General features: G+C 36.8%; 1 protein-coding gene across 3 annotated transcripts; it reads left to right on the forward strand.

Moving 5' to 3' along the window:
• Positions 1–1,795: 1,795 nt before the first annotated feature.
• LOC105161098 (phosphoglucosamine mutase family protein) lies at positions 1,796–14,961 on the forward strand. Of its 3 annotated transcripts, none has more exons than XM_011078676.3 (18): positions 1,796–1,955; positions 3,540–3,749; positions 3,973–4,039; positions 5,789–5,972; positions 6,784–6,836; positions 7,972–8,060; positions 8,336–8,572; positions 8,871–8,935; positions 11,289–11,349; positions 11,431–11,548; positions 11,632–11,713; positions 11,798–11,870; positions 11,940–12,001; positions 12,989–13,084; positions 13,269–13,423; positions 13,498–13,594; positions 14,075–14,152; positions 14,571–14,961. In XM_011078676.3, exons 1-18 carry the CDS (start codon positions 1,949–1,951, stop codon positions 14,676–14,678), a joined length of 1,842 nt encoding a protein of 613 aa, XP_011076978.1. In that variant the 5' UTR covers positions 1,796–1,948; the 3' UTR covers positions 14,679–14,961. The 3 variants fall into 3 exon arrangements, with proteins under 3 accessions (XP_011076978.1, XP_020549257.1, XP_011076979.1); XM_020693598.2 differs by having other exon boundaries at positions 1,798–1,955; positions 3,543–3,749; XM_011078677.3 differs by lacking the exon at positions 3,540–3,749 and having other exon boundaries at positions 1,798–1,955.
• The last annotated feature ends 337 nt before the right edge of the window (positions 14,962–15,298 follow it).

Below are 15,298 nucleotides of genomic sequence, written 5' to 3' on the forward strand. Positions count from 1 at the left end.
ACCAAATGATAAATAATCACACAAGTGGGAGGAAAAAATAAAAGGTGATACAATGAAGTAAACCATAAACAGAATAAAAAATAACATTAAATGAATGATAAAACCTCGAAATGAGTTCAAAGACAGCGAGACAAAACAAATTTAAGTGTTCGACAAAACATAAGGAGCTACATAAAGACCCTAAGCTTTGTCAACTTCAGAAGTTGGAACCTCAGAACCATTGACTTGAGCATTGCCAAGAGCAGTTACATAAACCACCTCAACCTCCTCATCTTCATCCACTTCATCATCTGCACCTTCGGATCAAGAAACATGAAATTCTCGCAATCAAAGCGACTATAACACCTAAGGATGGCACAACACTGCCTAATCATATGATCATAAATCTTATTCGCCTTGCCTAGGGCTACTTGGTGAAACTCATTAGAAGTTTCATACTTCTCCTTAAATCACTCCAGATGCAGTCCAAATAATTCCAGCTTCTGACTTCAAAAGTGTCTGGTCCAAAGCAACTACTTTATGAAAACTATCCTTCCACTTGACTTGTTTAGCAGAAGTAACCTTGAAGTCTTCGCAACATCAACTTAAATCTTTTCTAGCGTCACCAAGAGCATCATTCAACCGCTTCAGCTCCTTCTCATAATGGTCAAAGTGTTGGTCAACGACCTTAGAGAGCTTAGTTACCTAACAAACAGGAACAAGAAAATATCAAAAGAAAACAACAAAGGAGTTAAAGAAGAAAATACAAAAAAAAAACGTAAAAGCCTACCCTAGTAACCCCGCCATGAAGTAGCCTAGTAAGGGTATTGTTCGAAAGAGCATTGACGCAAGTCATGTCATAAGCACTTACAACGCTCCTCGACCTCTCGTAAGCAAGTTCGAAGTTGGAAACATCCCAAAATGAGGATGCCCCATCCAGGTGATTAGTCCCATAGGTCAAAGGCCCTTTGCCAGCACTACCTCCAAGATGGAAAGCAGTGCGCTCCTCCCCCCTACCCGTGTTGCCATGACCCTCCTTGGAATGAGGAGGAGGGGAACAATGCTGATCGCCTTCCCCTCTCCTCAAGGGGAGAGGAGGATTACAGGACCTTTGAGCATTCTTCCTTTCACGAGCACTCTCCCTCTCACGATTTGTCTTGTATCGCTAGATGTCTTGAAAGGTCATCTTTTTTCCTGCAAAAGAGATAATGGAAAAAACATGAAGCGACAAAAAAAAGAATAAGACCAAAAGAAAAGATAAGGCAAGACAAAAATAATAACGCAATACCAGCAAAAACTAAAGATTTGACATCAAGAAGTTGGTCAAACAATCCTGCACCAGTAAATTAAACTATTGATGTAAAAGTTATATTATATTAAACTATTGATGTAAAAGTTTGTTTGAATTCGATTTGTTACACTTAACAAATCAAAGTTTAACGAAAAATTTTGTTCGATAAGCTTTCCAGCTTGAATTAAGCTTGATTCGATTAGTACAAAAATAATAAAATATACATAAAAAATTAAATTATTCGAGCTCGACTATCTAATTAAAACTCATTTGAGTTCGATTAGAAATAACCAAACAAAATCCAAACATAGTTTTTCAAGTTTGAAATTAATTCAAACAAGTTTGAACAATGATGGTCCGCCTTGACTCGATTTGTCTACAACCCTGAGATTCACAAAGAGTGTGGACGTAATTTAATCCTAAAAAGAGTAAATAAATAAAAGGTATTATTAATTTTGAGATGAGCTGAAAACGTATTCGACTTTTCTTATAGTCGCATTTTGCAAGAGAGTGAGAAAATCAAGCCAGAACTGTCGCTATTTCCAGCTTTGCCACCTAATCGGCATATACTCTGAACCCTTCCATAGTATTCCACGCCCAACTCTTGTGCTTGGATCCTCTGTCTTCTGTGTCTCTGCTACTGCTTTTCGCTCAAATTCAATCGCTTCGTGTTCGAAAATGGCAGGTAAATATGGGTTCGTATTTCTCCTTTCATTCACTGTAACATTTTCTGTATCTCAGGTTGCCTTCGCTTATTCTCCCGTGATGCTGTCTGTAGTGGATGGTTGACTGTGTAAAGGGATTCGAGTTTAAGATTTTTTGGTTTCGGAATAGTGCGTAGTTTAGAAATGTGTTTGGGATTGTAGTTGGATAAGTTGAATAGGTTATAATGGTTTTCTTTAGTAATTTAGCTGTTGGATGCTAAGAGTTTTGAGTTGGTGGATTTTGAATTTGGTTTGAGTCTGATGTGAAGTTATGGATGAATAAAAGACAAGTGAATTGTAAGGGCATTAGGAAGAAATGGATGTTTGATTTGCTTTTGTCGGACAATCTTGTGGTGAATTTTTCAATAGTGTAATGTAGGGGACCCGTCTTGAGTTGAACTTTGCGGATGTCAATGTTGCAGTTTGATCAATGTCTCAATGAAATACGTATCTTGGAATGGATGGCCACAATCTAATGCTCACGTTCTGGGAATTGGGAGTGGTTGCTATAGCTTAAAAGTGATGAGTTTCATGTTCCGGAAAACATGTATCTTTTCTTAAAGGGTTGTAACACGTTTAGAAGTGTATTTTTCCTAGTGCTGGTGTTGTGTCCTTAAGGAAAAGATGTTTCTTTTATTGTGATAGGTTGTACTGATTCACAAAATACTAACATTGATGTTTTATCCAAGTGTATGCATCTTTCGAAGAAACATGTTTGTCAGACAAGGATGTTTTGGCGTCTTGTTTAAACCACCTGAGGTGTCTCAAAATATTTTTAGCACATTGCAAACTCCTATTCTTTTACTAAAAATTTACTTTTGAGGACCTCATTAGGAGGGGTCTTTGAAATTGTTATTTCATAGGCCTTAGTTGATGTGAATTGCCATAAAACCTGTCAAACAATTTGTAATGTAAGAAGTACCATTTTAAGGAATGATATGACAATTTAATGGTGTTTTTCATAATCTTAGGCTCTTAGCTATATTTTTCTCATTCTGGAATATTTTGACATTATCAAGAAAAGAAAGAGTTGGATTGCAAATGAAAGGTCTGTCAAGTTTGATGACTTTTATGTTCTCCCTTACTGCTTGTCAGCTGTTTAACTTCTCTTCTAGTTCTTGCTGCCCATTTATGTTACTTATATTCTGGAGATTATGTCACAACTCTTGGGCAGCGAACTCATAAATATTATTGTAACTATGAGTGATTTTTCTTCTTGTTCATTCATGTCTTGAATGTTGCAACACAGTGTTCTTAAATGCATTAACTGTTAAACTGACAATGCTGAAGAAGTAAGCTATTTAGTGATTAGGACTAAGAAAGGTCCAGAGGACGTCTAATACGATTAAGAAAGCTGGATTTGGGCATTTCCTCCTCATTCTTTTCTCCAGGGGGAGGGCTACGACGAGGGGGGGGGGGGGGTGTTGTGAAAGTTAAATGTATTGGTACATTATGAGGCTACCTTAGATTTCCTAGAATGGGTAGCAACTTTTTGTCGAACACTTATAAAGATTCTGATGTTTTATTATGCCTAATAATGGTGCAACTTTCCAATTTTCATGCAGCAGTATCAGGGAAGGTTATCCAACATGTTCTGGTAGCACATTGCTGCCAGCAGGATAGGAAGTTAAGCACCCAATACAGAAAGGATTGTTGTATCCCTTATAGGCACAAGTTACTTCCTTACATAAGAGGGAAGTTGGCATGGACTGACATCTCCACCATGCAATTGCGCACATTCTCAAAATTTAATCGAGGAATTGTTTACTGCAATGGTCTGTACTAGAATCTCATTATTTCAGGTCGATATTCTGTTTCAGCCTTACCCTTCCTGGCCTTGACCATGCGAATGCTTTAGTAATCTGACCATTTGATTGTGCATCTCTGTTCATTTCTTTTATTGTTAGCATTTTTCCACATTTTGCATCCACCAGCTTACTTCATCTGTTGTCATCAACTAAACAAGAGTTTATATATGAGCCTTTCTTCTTCTTGCAGCGGCTCCATCTGCCACCATCATACCATCTGTGGACAAAGGTGTTTTTCTCAAGCTTCAAAATGGCAGGTGACAACATTGCTTGCCATATTTTTATTTCTGAATATCATCTTATGGATATGCTGATTATTCATGTAGCACAATTAAGTTGTTAAACATGCATCTCTATGGGACAAAATGCATAAACCCCCCCGTGTTTTAAAAAGTATACAAAAAAAACCCTTCTGTTATGAGAAAAGGTTAAAAGCCCCCTGTTTGTTGTAAAACTCAGCTCAATCGGCTCCTCTCCGTTAAATCCAACTAAGGATGTTACTTTTTTAGAAAATGACCGTTATACCCTTACTTAATAAATATTATTTCTTATTTTAATGACCTTTGGATCTTCATTGATCAAATATTGATCGTTAGAATCTCAATCGTTAGATTTTAAAAAAATAAAAGGTCTAGAGTCAACAAATTATTTAACTTATATTATATATAAATAATTTAAAATTTAAAAAATATATTATTATTATATATTAAAAAGAAAAAAACTAACTACCCCACCACACCCCCTTACCCCCGCTGCCCCCCCCCCCCCCCCACCATCTCTGTCGTGGCGGCGCAGTTTCTTAAAATCGTCCTATCTCCGTAAATTCTTTATGAAATTGAGTGAGGCCGGTGTCGTCGCAATCGTCTTGAAGAGACGAGTCATGGTGGTGGTCTGAGAACGAGATTTGACTGGACGACGACGAATCAACGACAAACATGTTCGGCAGTCGTGGCTTGAGCCCAATCTCTCCGATCGACGAAAACTCAAATTAAAGGTATGAAAATGTTCGTCTTGAAGAGAGGATTCGAATGGTACTATTGTCCGTTGCAAACTCGTCCGGCGAAAAGGGGGCAAAAATCATTCAGTTTTTCCTTTTTTTTAAATTTTCTAATTACTTTTAATTATATTAATTAAAATATGTTTTAGTTAATTAAGAATATTTTAAATAATTATAATAATTAAATATTTTAGCTAATTAGGAATAATTATAATAATATTTATTGTAATTAAATATGTATTTTAATTAATTAAAAATAATTTTAGATTTAACAATTAACAATTATAAAATTATTTAAATTTAAATATAATTTAATTTAATATTAAATATTAAATAAATTAAATACTTTAGTTTAAATTATAAAAAAAATACATAACAAAATAAAAATAAAAATGGCATTTTAGTAAAAAACGCCTAAGAAAAAGGTTAAAAAAAGTTGAAAAATACCCGCACATGCACAAAGAGCGCGTGTAATGCACCTTTCGTTAGTTACTAACGGAAGGGGTGTTTGTTGCTGAGCTTTACAAAACACAGGAGGGATTTTAGCCTATTCTTATAATAGGAGGATTTTTTTTGCAGACTTCGTAAAACATAGAGGGGTTTTATGCATTTTGTCCCGTTTCTATGTTACTACAGAAGCTATTGAATAGATTATGTGCAAATGCATAAGGCAATCTCCCCACTATGTCTTCTAACTAATTGTGATTCGGGAAGGATATAAATGGGAGACTATTGAAATTACTTTTCTCACAAGAGATGGCTGAATGCACCTGACTGATGCTGGGAAATTTTAAATTCTTCCTGCCTCTGTTGACGACAAGTGCCAATGTTTGCCTTTCGGGACAACGCTTAACATGTTTTCCTGTTGTTCTATATGTTCTATGATGGTGTTGGATGGTTCTCTTTCTTTTTCTTTATAGTGTGGTTTTAAGTAGTTAAATGAGCCTACCTTGGTCTCCACTTCACATCAACATACTAAACCACTTCTGTTTTCATCTCCTTGGAACAGTGATATTCGGGGTGTTGCTGTTTATGGTGTTGAGGGTGAACCTGTTACCCTAACTGAACCAGTTACTGAAGCAATTGCTGCTGCTTTCGCTGCATGGTTGCTGGATAGAAAGAAACCTGATCCATCGAAACGGTTGAAAGTTTCAATAGGCCATGATTCACGAATTTCCGCGCAGAAGTTACAGGTATCGGTGCCTCATGTGTTGAACAATCTTGAGAATACGTATCTCATGTTAAGATCAGCTTAAGTTTCACTTTAATCTGTTAACTATTTACTCCCTTGTTTCTGTGATGTTTTAAATTAGTTATTTGCCCTTTGGTCAAAGGGGCTGCAAGAGTTTCTTTCCTGGAAGAGTATTACTATTCGCAGATGAGTTGAGTGGTATGTAAAACATAGGTTGTTTTGAAATAGTGGAAACTGAAAACATCAGTGCCTACAAAGAATCCTTAAAAGAGAAGGTATACATCATATAATTGAGCATAAGACACCATGTGATTATTTTCACCTTAAAAACCCAGGATCCTGCAAGATCCTATCACGGACAAGTTTTTCTCCAGATGGTTTTCGGCATTTTGATCAAATATATATTTTTTTTATCACATATCGCGATTTTGAGGTGTTCAACTCCTCTATGAGTACTTTGACCTCAGCCGATTACAGGGAATCAGTTTTTATGAGCTCTGAATGTTAATGCTGCATCTTGAGGACCCACCACCATCTAGATGGTTATATACATGTGTAGCCCACCATCATTTCGCTAAGAGTCAAATGAATATATCGATATTCCTCTGTAGAAACAACTTTTTTTTTGTCAATTTAGAGTTAAGCTACACTGACAAATGTTTTTACTTCCCTCTTTACTAAGTTCTTGACTTATGGTTTTACCAAAAATCTGGTGAATCTAGGATGTTGATGGCAGCACATTTTTTGTAGTTTAGTTGATCATGCCTACTAATCGATTTCATGACTAAGGTTGAGTCCTAATCTCTTTTCAGGATGCAGTATCTCGAGGGCTAGCAGGTGCAGGTGTTGATGTGATTCAGTACGGGTGAGTGAAGCTTTTTGATGTGTCTAAGCTAGTAGTTCTCTTGACATTAGGAATTTGATTGGCAAGACACTGTGAGAAATGCTGTTTCAAATATGTTTCTAAAAAAATTATGGAAAATACTCATACAATTGGAAGATGGATGTATAACTCTAGGAAAGATGAAATACCACTTCAACCATTTCCCACCTGGGAAATAGTGGCTACTCAAGGATGATAAGGCTGAACTAAAATGATTTGCGATGCATTATCTACTACAGATATGATGCCATCTGACCTATGATTCTTTATCAGCTTTTCTTATGCAGTTGAAATGTGCATAGTTAAGTATATGAGCAGTTATTTCAACCTCATTTCTGACAAGTATCTATTTGGAAATTTGTCTCTATTGTTTATGTTTATTCTATAGTTCGAATAAAGCTGTAGGAGTATAACATTGGGAAGAATGACGCGGTCAATATAATCCTGTACAACATCAATTGGTTTGAAGAGTTATGCAAAATTTTGTGTTTAGCACCAGGAGTCTGTGCATCATGCTCAAATTGCTGTTATCTGATCCCTTGTGTAGCATTTACAACATTTCTTTGAAGTATAAATCAAGTTAATAAACACCCACATTTTGAAGTCAACTGCCCAAATGCTCTAGCTTTCGAGGGGAGGATGGACAATGCATAAGGAAATTTGACTTTTGTTGTGGTAGTCTGAAACAACTTGGATAATAGGGGGGCCTTTTACTTTAAAATCACATCCTTTGAATGCTCATTAATTTTAGATCTTACTTGGACAAGATCATATAAGATGTGGGTTCACCCATTCTTACTTGTCCACTATTGGAGACATTAAGGTTTAATTCAGAATCCTGATAACAGAAAGTACAAGTTAATTCAAACTCCTGGAGTGGGATTTTCTATCTTTTATTCCTTAGTTCCCTGGGGTTGAGGGTGTGCAGTTTGTGTATCCTAAGAATTCTGTGGTGCCTTAAGGCTTGAAAAGTCTAGGACAACTGTAAAAAGAGATTCTAAGTATGCAAGAGAATGTACATGATACTTCTGTGCACTGCTTTTCCAATGGGTACCAGCATTCTTGAGCTGAGCCTTAACCGAGTTATGCTGTTAATAGCAGTTGTTCTTTTTTGTAGATTAGCATCCACACCAGCGATGTTCAATAGCACTCTCACTAAAAGTGAAGACTTCTTGTGTCCAGTTGATGGATCTATAATGATAACAGGTATACATTCCTATTATACATTATCTTTTGGGTAAATATTTATTTGTTTTTATTATAGTAAGATGTAGAGTAGATCTTCAATAGCCAAGTCCACCAACAACCATTTTAACAACAGAATATGCTGAGATTAGTCTGTTTTCCTTGGAAGCTTGGTTCTGTCTTTGGATGTCTGAGCCAGAGTGCTTCTTGTATCGTATCTCTTTTACAAGCAAAGGGCCATATTATATTTTCAAGATGGTATCTTTTTCTGATCCTTCTATCTTCTATGCAAACAGCAAGCCATCTTCCCTACAACCGAAATGGGTTTAAGTTCTTCACTGATGCTGGTGGCCTCGGGAAAGTGGATATCAAAGATATATTAGAGCGCGCTGCTGATATATACAAAAACTTCACAGATGAGGGTCTGAGGGATGCAGAAAGAAAAGCCGCAGAATCTGTGAAAAGAGTGGACTACATGACTGTTTATACATCTGATCTGGTAGCAGCAGTTCGTAAAGCTGCAGGGAACGTAGGTATACCTTCAGATACCTGTGTAACAATTATATACCTTAAGGTTACTTGTATAGAAATAGAGAAGTTGAATATTAACACACTCATTCCGGTAGAGGATGGCACCTCCTTTTAAAAGGGAAAAAGGTCTTATTCTGCTAATCTGATCTCTGAGGGTTCTTCCCCCTTTTTCCTTTGTGTTAGAGATACAGAGTATGCTTTATGATCGTTATGCATGCAATTTTCATAACTCTTCTGTGAAATAGTCATCCGTCTGCAGCGAAGAGTTCTTTCTCATCCTTACTATCTTCCAACTTTCAGAGAGGCCACTGGAGGGATTCCATATAGTTGTTGATGCAGGAAATGGAGCTGGAGGATTCTTTGCTGTAAGTTTTGAGTATTAAACGTATTTTTCCTTCCCTTTATTCCTGTTATCTATTTTATGTTCTATAACATCATGAAGAAAGATAACAAATAAGAGTCAACTGAAGAGCATGCACTAATGCATACAGAAGAACTTAAGACATTGTTGTAGTAAGTCTTCTTAAGAGTTATGTACTTGCAAGTCCTTCAAGATGTGGCTAATGGGGAAAGATTCCATCTGGAATTGTGTTGTCACCAACAATGCCTTTTCACCTTGAAATTCGACTCCCAAGGTGAACTATGGGCTTCGTCCTTCTTTCATGTTTTTGCCAGAAGCAATGAGGTATGATATAATTACACGTAGACTCCTTGTGTTTTGGGAAATTACATCTAGTACTCTTAATATTTGTTCCCTCCAACAAATAGATTTTAGTCAAAATTTATGGAATTGTTGGTATTAGCAAAAAGATTGAATGAAAATCCATATTTCTCCCCAATTGTTAAACAAATCTTTTCTGGTCGAGCTACCTTATATATCTTACATGCATTAATGCATGTGACGAGGTATATATTCACTCCTATAAGGCTAGCTTGAAAAGATTTTTTCTAGTCAGTAACATATATTTATCATGTAAGAATGCACATCAGTGTTCCCTATAATGCTTGTATAATCTATTGTTTCCCCCATGATATGGTATCAACCATGGGTGGCATGATCTTTACGGCATAGGTTAGAAATGGATAAAGTGGTCCGGGACCTGAGGAATGTAAATAGCCAACCACATTATATGAATGTGACCTACTACTTAGAACATTCAACCAACCACGAGCACGAGTAAACCAATCCACACAACGACACACTTGGGTCGAGCACGAATTGGAGGCTTTGTGAATTTGAATCACCAATCTAGTCTATTAGATTGACAAAGCAAAGGTTTCACCAAAGCTAAAACAAGTATATAACTCTCCAAAATAAGAGAACACTCAATATTTTATAAACTTAGATCAATTCTTGAATAATTCGATTGTGTCCCGCATGCATGGCTGGTATGTGGCTTTTATAGGCCTAAAACACTTCCAAATTAACCTTCCACATCCCCAAGTGACTCCTTGGTAGATGTACATTCAATACTTGGTCAAAAATGACTAAAAACTAAGCATTCTTGGTAAAAAACGAGTAAAACCCATGCATGACCATGTGAATCCGAAAATTGGTGTATAAATGCACTTTGAATGTAGTTGAAAGGTCTCCTTTGACCACATGGCTGCACTTGGACGAGTTGAGATCCTATGTGGGCTTCCTTGGGCTTGAATTAGTGAAATTAAGCTCACATGTTGGGCCTCCAATTTTGACTTGATTCCATTAGCAAAGACTAAGTTGGATTGGGCTTGAATTACTTCTTGCATTCTCTTCAACCTTTCTCTTGTCATTGGCCCACTTCCAATGGTTAAATCTTGGTCCAATGTGGATCTTGAATTTCTTTTGCTTGTTAGACGCCCTCGGTGTTCCTATCACCCCCATAATGTTTGTATTTGTAATATTTAATAGTAAATTTTGTAACAAGTTTGGTGGTCTACAAATACCACCATGTAATTCATTTGAGAATAAGCATTTCTTTGGAGAATAAGAAAAGAGACTTGGAGAGAATATTTATTCTTATTTTTGTCATATACAATTAGGAGTGGTACGCCAATAAGCTTAAAATTTTTCTAAGTTTATAACAAATATGAATTTTCATTCAAACTCTTTTGCTAATATCAACAAATTTCGTTAATTTCAACTAACGGAGAGATCTATTTTGTTGGACAGAAACGAACGTCAAGGATACTAAATGTAATTTTCCCAACCACAAGTATCCACGTATAATTACACCAAACCTATGTGAAGCGTGCTATGGTTATCCCTTAAAAAATAAGAAAGACAAAATACGAATCAAGTGAAGAACATGCACTAATGCATAGTGAAGAACTTATGACATTGGTGTAGTAATTGCTTCTTAAGAGTTATGTCCTTGCAAGTTCTTCAAGATGTGGCTAATAGGGATAGATTCCGTATAGAAATATGTTGTCACCATCAATGCCTTTTCACCTTGAAATTTGACTCCCAATATGAACCATGGGTTTCATCCTTATTTAATGTTTTTGCCTGAAGCAATCCTAGCCAATCTATCAAGAATACTCATTGAAATTGATTTAACCCATTGCAAGTCTTTCAGGTAGAGTATGCAATCATGTAGAATATGCTTTTTTTTATGAAGGTTAACCAAATAAAATTCTCTTGTACGAGAAATGTGTAAAATATGTGCACACGATTTCCTGATTGGATATCTTGTATGGAGTTAAGCTAATAATTGTTTTTCCGTGAATGTCCATCAGGGAAAGGTACTTGAACCTTTGGGAGCTATTACTTCTGGAAGTCAGTTCCTAGAGCCAGATGGTAAAACCAAACCCAAATTTCTACAAGAATGTTTATCATATTAAAATGCGTCATATCCCTACAAGCTTGTTTCTTCTCTAGGGTTATTTCCCAATCATATTCCTAACCCAGAGGATAAGGAAGCAATGAGAGCTATTACTCGGGCTGTACTTGACAACAAAGCAGATCTGGGCATCATCTTTGATACTGATGTCGATAGGTACCAGCTTGCTGGCTTTCTCAAATTCCTTACCGTTGACATTCTGGTTTTCTAATAAAATGTTAAATGGGTATTTTGGTCAGATCTGCTGCTGTTGACTTTAGTGGACGTGAGTTGAACAGAAACCGTTTAATAGCCCTTATGTCCGCTATTGTTTTAGAGGAAGTATGTTTTCCTTATTGGCATGTTTGACACACTTGTTTTTCTGGCTGAACCTGAAATATTTTCCATTTTGCCTCATCTAACCAGCACCCTGGGACTACAATCGTGACAGATAGTGTAACATCAGATGGATTGACCACATTTATTGAAAAGAAGCTGGGTGAGATAAGTAGTTATTGCGATTATCTGTGTTGGCAATGAAGATAATCTCTCCAATTAATGTTCCCAGGTGGAAGACACCACAGATTCAAAAGAGGCTACAAAAATGTGATTGATGAAGCTATTCGATTGGTAATGCTTGGTTTAATTTTTTCTGTTTATCAACAACGTTTGTGCTTATAGTCTGGATTCTGGGGTTGCTAATGCACATAATAAATTTGCCAAGAACCTTGGAGCTTCTTAGGATCAATGAACCTGTGCTTTTCAGTTTGTTTTGCAACATCTTGCTCATATCATCGTGACATTTTCTCTGTTCAAGTTACCTTTATCATTCAAATACCTCTCTCCTTGTTCTGCTCCATCCTTGTTTTAATTCCATTTGCAGCAAGAGCATGAGAATGTATGGAAGAAAGATAAGGAGCACTCAATCAATTAAAGGAAGCACGGAAGAGAAGTGGATATAAAGTAAACTGACCATCAAATGCGACGTGTTTAGAGGAAGTCGCAATAATAAATAACTTTTTTGAGAATTTTACAAGCTCTCTATTATATAAGTTGAAGGAGCAAACTTGTGATACAGTCTAAAAGTCAACAAGCTATTTTTCGTCTATATCCCCAAGGAGGATAAACAAAAGTGAACCCATCTGTTACTCAAAGAATTTTGGTGGCAAAATGAGAATCAGCATAATATATTTGGGTTTCACTGATCCAGGGGGTTCAAATGTTTACCATGTGAAATTATAGTCTGAACACCAGGACAGATAAAAAGTTTGGTTTATTATAAGTTAATGGCTGCTTAACTTTTAAAACAAAATGTCACAGCCCCAATGTGAAGATGCAACTCTGCAATCCAATATTCCAAATATCTTGTTTTGGGTTTTAAGTGAGTGGGAATTCAGTTTTCTCTGTGTGTATGGAGTGAGAGGAAGATCAGATGAAGCAGCTTACAGAATTTTCCAAGTCGTACACATATGTTATCATGGAATTAAAAGAAAAGGTTCATTGCCACTTACAGGAGCCACTTCCTAGTGTACTACACTTCACATGTGCTTGTGACCTTTTGATCATTCTTTATGATTTGATACTAAAAAGGACATGCCCCTGGTTGGATTCTTACAGAACTCTGTCGGGGAGGAATCACATTTGGCTATTGAAACCAGTGGCCATGGAGCTCTTAAGGAGAATCATTGGCTGGATGATGGTGCATATCTCATGGTAGGCTTCTCTTCTTCTAACCATACCCAGAACACTTATTTCCTATGGATGAGCAAAGGTTCTGCTTGAATTCCTCCACTCACTATGGATTCTGTGCTTCTTAGCAGTTTGAGTCTATAGGCTTTTTGAAGTTCAGATATTTGTTTATTCTTCTTTGCTTATAAATTTACTATTTTACTTGTAGGTCAAGCTTTTAAACAAACTCGCATCAGCTAAGGCTTCTGGAGTAGGTGGGGGCAGCAAGGTTCTGACTGACTTGGTTGATGGCCTGGAGGAACCAGGTGTAGCTGTTGAATTGAGACTTAAAATTGATCAAAATCATTCAGATCTTAAAGGAGGGTGAGCTTCTCTACAGTATGCTGCCTAATCCTGTACTTGGTGATTCATGAAAACTGATTTGATTGGTGTTCCAGATCTTTCCGTGAATATGGAGAGGCTGTGCTACAACATTTGGCAAATGTAGTTAATTCCGATCCAAAACTTCAGAAAGCCCCTGTTAACTATGAAGGCGTAAGTTGTATTATTGGTTTATGAAAATTGCGGTTTGGACATTCTGATTTCATAATTTAGGTTTGCTTTTGTGGAAACAAGACAGGATTACTTTCTGTTTATTAACATAATCACGTCATTCAGTAGAGCTCTTGGATTCAGGCCAAATCAAGAGTCATTCTCAGCATGGCTACTCTTGTCAGTGCACGTTTTCATTTACGAAAACCTTAAAAAGCTTGAATGAAGTTGTTTCATATTTGGCTGGTCTCTGCTAGTACCATGTTCGTGTTCACTTCTACAAAATCCAGCAATCCTCTTTTTGGTTATGCTAGTTTCTGCTTCACCCCTTTATGAGATGGATTTTTAAGCCTTGATATCTACAAAAGAATTTTATTAGCTTCGGTGCACTTCGTTTAACCATGTGTGGTTATGGACTGTCAGCAATTGAGGTGGCATATTTTGGTCCTGTTCTGAACAATGGTTTCATGTCCTTTTAAACAGGTGAGGGTGTCGGGCTATGGCGGATGGTTCCTTTTGAGACTCTCACTTCATGACCCTGTTTTGCCCCTTAACATTGAGGTGACAAAGTGTTACATTATTCTTTTACAGGGTTCAACCTGCAGTTGGATTTGGTCTGGTTATTGATTGTATACTCCTTCCTGTTTTGTAATTACTTGGAAGTTAAATGAAACCTTCCGTCAGATTTTCATTTTAAAAGGGAAAAGGAAAAAGAAAGATTGCAGTTTCCTCCATTTACAGGATTGATACAGTTTCATGTTTCTGATTATAGAACATTAACATCCATGACTTTCTGAACATTACCACATGTTCAAACGGAATGTGAGGTTGTAAATGTTACAAACTTGGAGGGAAGGTTTTGATGATTTAAAAAAAGAAAGGGTATAGTAAGTGTTCGTGCTAATTTCACTGAAGAAGTTATTTTTGACCCCACTTTTCTCACATGCATGAAAACTGATTGGTGGTACTAATCCCGCAGGCACCAAGCAATGATGATGCTGTGAAGCTTGGACTTGCTGTTCTTGCTGCCGTAAATGAGTTTAAAGCTCTTGATACTTCTGCACTGAACAAATTTGTCCAAGTGTAGATGAAGCTGCCCTCATCGTTTTCCATCATTCTCTACTGCAACCAACCATGCGGCCTCTCCAACGTGCTGAAGATCTGCTTGTAACATATGTTGCAATGAAATCTTAGCTTGTTACTCTCATGTCGCCATGCAAAAACAAAAGATATATAGTATTTGAGACTTTTTATTCTGGGAAGGGAATATATTTCATTTGGTACAAACTCTTGCTGCAATTTTGGCTGATTGGGTAGATGACACAGCCCCAAAGCGTGAGATTTGAATAAAAATGCTTCTTCCAATGTGATGAACCAATTCCAGTTGATGCTTGGAGATTATTTTTCCTTTACTAAAGATGATTACATTTCCCCAGAAACCACTATGAGGGGTTAATGTTCTTTAAATTTCTTCCTTTCTTGATGCTATTTCATCCTGATTTGTCTCATGCTGTCTACCCAAGTGGGCACTAATATTTTACAAACATTATAACTTGTATATGTAACGTCTCGTAAGACTTATCTGAGTCGTATCTAGTATGTTGCCTCTAAAACCGAGTGATTTAGCAAGTCTTACATCTCTTTCCTCTTGAAGACATTTATACTACTTGGAACTTACTAACAAGGTTGCAGAACAATCACAGCAGT

Source organism: Sesamum indicum, linkage group LG4 (genome assembly GCF_026168435.1).
Source record: "Sesamum indicum cultivar Baizhima isolate 11 linkage group LG4, ASM2616843v1, whole genome shotgun sequence".
NCBI lineage: Eukaryota > Viridiplantae > Streptophyta > Magnoliopsida > Lamiales > Pedaliaceae > Sesamum > Sesamum indicum.